This window comes from Cannabis sativa, chromosome 7 (genome assembly GCF_029168945.1).
Source record: "Cannabis sativa cultivar Pink pepper isolate KNU-18-1 chromosome 7, ASM2916894v1, whole genome shotgun sequence".
NCBI lineage: Eukaryota > Viridiplantae > Streptophyta > Magnoliopsida > Rosales > Cannabaceae > Cannabis > Cannabis sativa.
In genome coordinates this window covers 11,480,821-11,482,587 of record NC_083607.1, presented here as the reverse complement: position 1 = coordinate 11,482,587, position 1,767 = coordinate 11,480,821, and the positions used below count along the sequence as shown (strand labels likewise).

The 1,767-nt window shown below is 40.5% G+C and overlaps 1 protein-coding gene across 1 annotated transcript; it reads right to left on the bottom strand.

Moving 5' to 3' along the window:
- Nucleotides 1–681: 681 nt before the first annotated feature.
- LOC133029317 (uncharacterized) lies at nt 682–1,441 on the bottom strand. Its single transcript, XM_061101833.1, has 2 exons — nt 990–1,441; nt 682–901 (listed from the first exon to the last, which is right to left on the bottom strand). The coding sequence occupies exons 1-2, from the start codon at nt 1,427–1,429 to the stop codon at nt 763–765; spliced, it is 579 nt and encodes a 192-aa protein (XP_060957816.1). The 5' UTR covers nt 1,430–1,441; the 3' UTR covers nt 682–762.
- Between the last annotated feature and the right edge of the window lie 326 nt (nt 1,442–1,767).

Here is a 1,767-nt window from a genome sequence, read left to right as displayed (position 1 = left end):
TAGCACCAGAAATGGAGGAGGACTTGGCATTGCATTTTGAAAAAGGTCGGTTTTTGAACGTTGACTCATGCGGGCCTTACACGTTGCAGGTTCACCCTGGAAGAACAGTTCTCACCGGTGGCGTAGTGGACTTGCAGGAAAAGAGTTGCACTTGCGGCTTGTTCCAGTGCATGAAGTTTCCTTGTCCTCATGCATGTGCTGCATCTCAGGAGCGAAGTATTAGCGTGTACACACTATGCTCGCCATATTACACAACAGAATATTGGAGGAGAACATACGAAGGAACAATTATGCCAGTTGGTGACGAGGATGATTGGGAATTACCTGATGACATAAAGAACATGACAGTTGGAGTGCCTGTTGAGAAGCAACCAGTAGGGCGACCCAAGAAGCAAAAGGTTGGAAGAATTAAGAACAACCGAACTGCTTGTAATGGTGAAAGGATTATCAAATCACAAAAATGTAGCAAGTGCGGTGCCACGGGACACAACAGAAGCACTTGCACCTACCGAGGTTTAACATAAATTTTTAGTTTATTTGTATCGTGATGGGTTGGACTATTATGTATTGTTATTGAATTAATGTTGGACTATTTTAAACATTAGAATTTGTGATATTTTATGTTTACATAATTATTATAATTTGTTGCACGAAAGAAAGGCGTAAAATTTGTATGAACTCTTGAAAAAACATAAACATACCAATAAAAAAAAACCATTTACATTGTTATCTTAATAAATACCAAATAAAAAAAACATTTGTTCATGCTAAATTCTGGTAAAACAAATCTACACACCACCGCTCTCTAAATTTCTTCATATTCTCATCGTGCACATTATCAAACGTAGTCTCCAGCATACTATGCTCGATGTGCTCTATCACGTACATCCCGCAGTTACCGCTGTATGAGACAATAAAAAGTAAATGAATAAAAGTGTGCAAATTAAATTCAAGTTAAATAACAAAAAAATCAATTGTAATTAAGTTACCTTGTCTTTGTCTGTGGAACAACGGCCCGATCCATGACTTTTGAAGTGAAATTTCTGACCTGGCTCTCTGAGGCGGTAAGTTGAGGCAAGAGGATCATGTCATGACTCTCGAATAGGCCAGCCTGCAGCAGCAAATTTGGTAGTAATTTTTCCCACATTTCCAGGTGACGGTTCAATTCGTTCGTGGAAATCGATCCGAGGCTGGAGTCAAATATGTTCAACAACCAATGATCCAGATCTATCTCTAATGCCACCCAATGCTTTGCTCCATCGAAGTAGAGGGCCATATATATTCTCTCCTTGTTCTTCCAACTGGCCAAGAATTGACTTTCATCCCCTCGGATCAAATCTAATATGCCCTCGTCCCACTGATAGTTAGCCTGGTCATCACCCGCAGCTTCCCACCGAGCAATAACTCCTGCTGGGAAAATACACGGCATTATGACACATCTATTCGGCCGAGGACATAACACGGAGTACACTGTCAACTGAAAAATATAACAAATATATTAATATAATATATGGAAATTAACATGAATTCAAAATAAAGCGTAACAAACTTACATTTTTCGCAAATAATCTGGTGACTTCATCCTTCCCGAGTGTAGTTTTCGGCTTACTTTCCCAGTTGACCAGTCTCGGAAAGCCATGCGACCTCCTCACTGCATACTCGTTGCCCAGCTGTAATATGGCCTCGTATGCCCAATACTGCAACGCTGCAGCATAGCCGTAGGCTGAGTATTTTGCCTCCTTCTGAGTGACTCCCTTCTCAATCTTT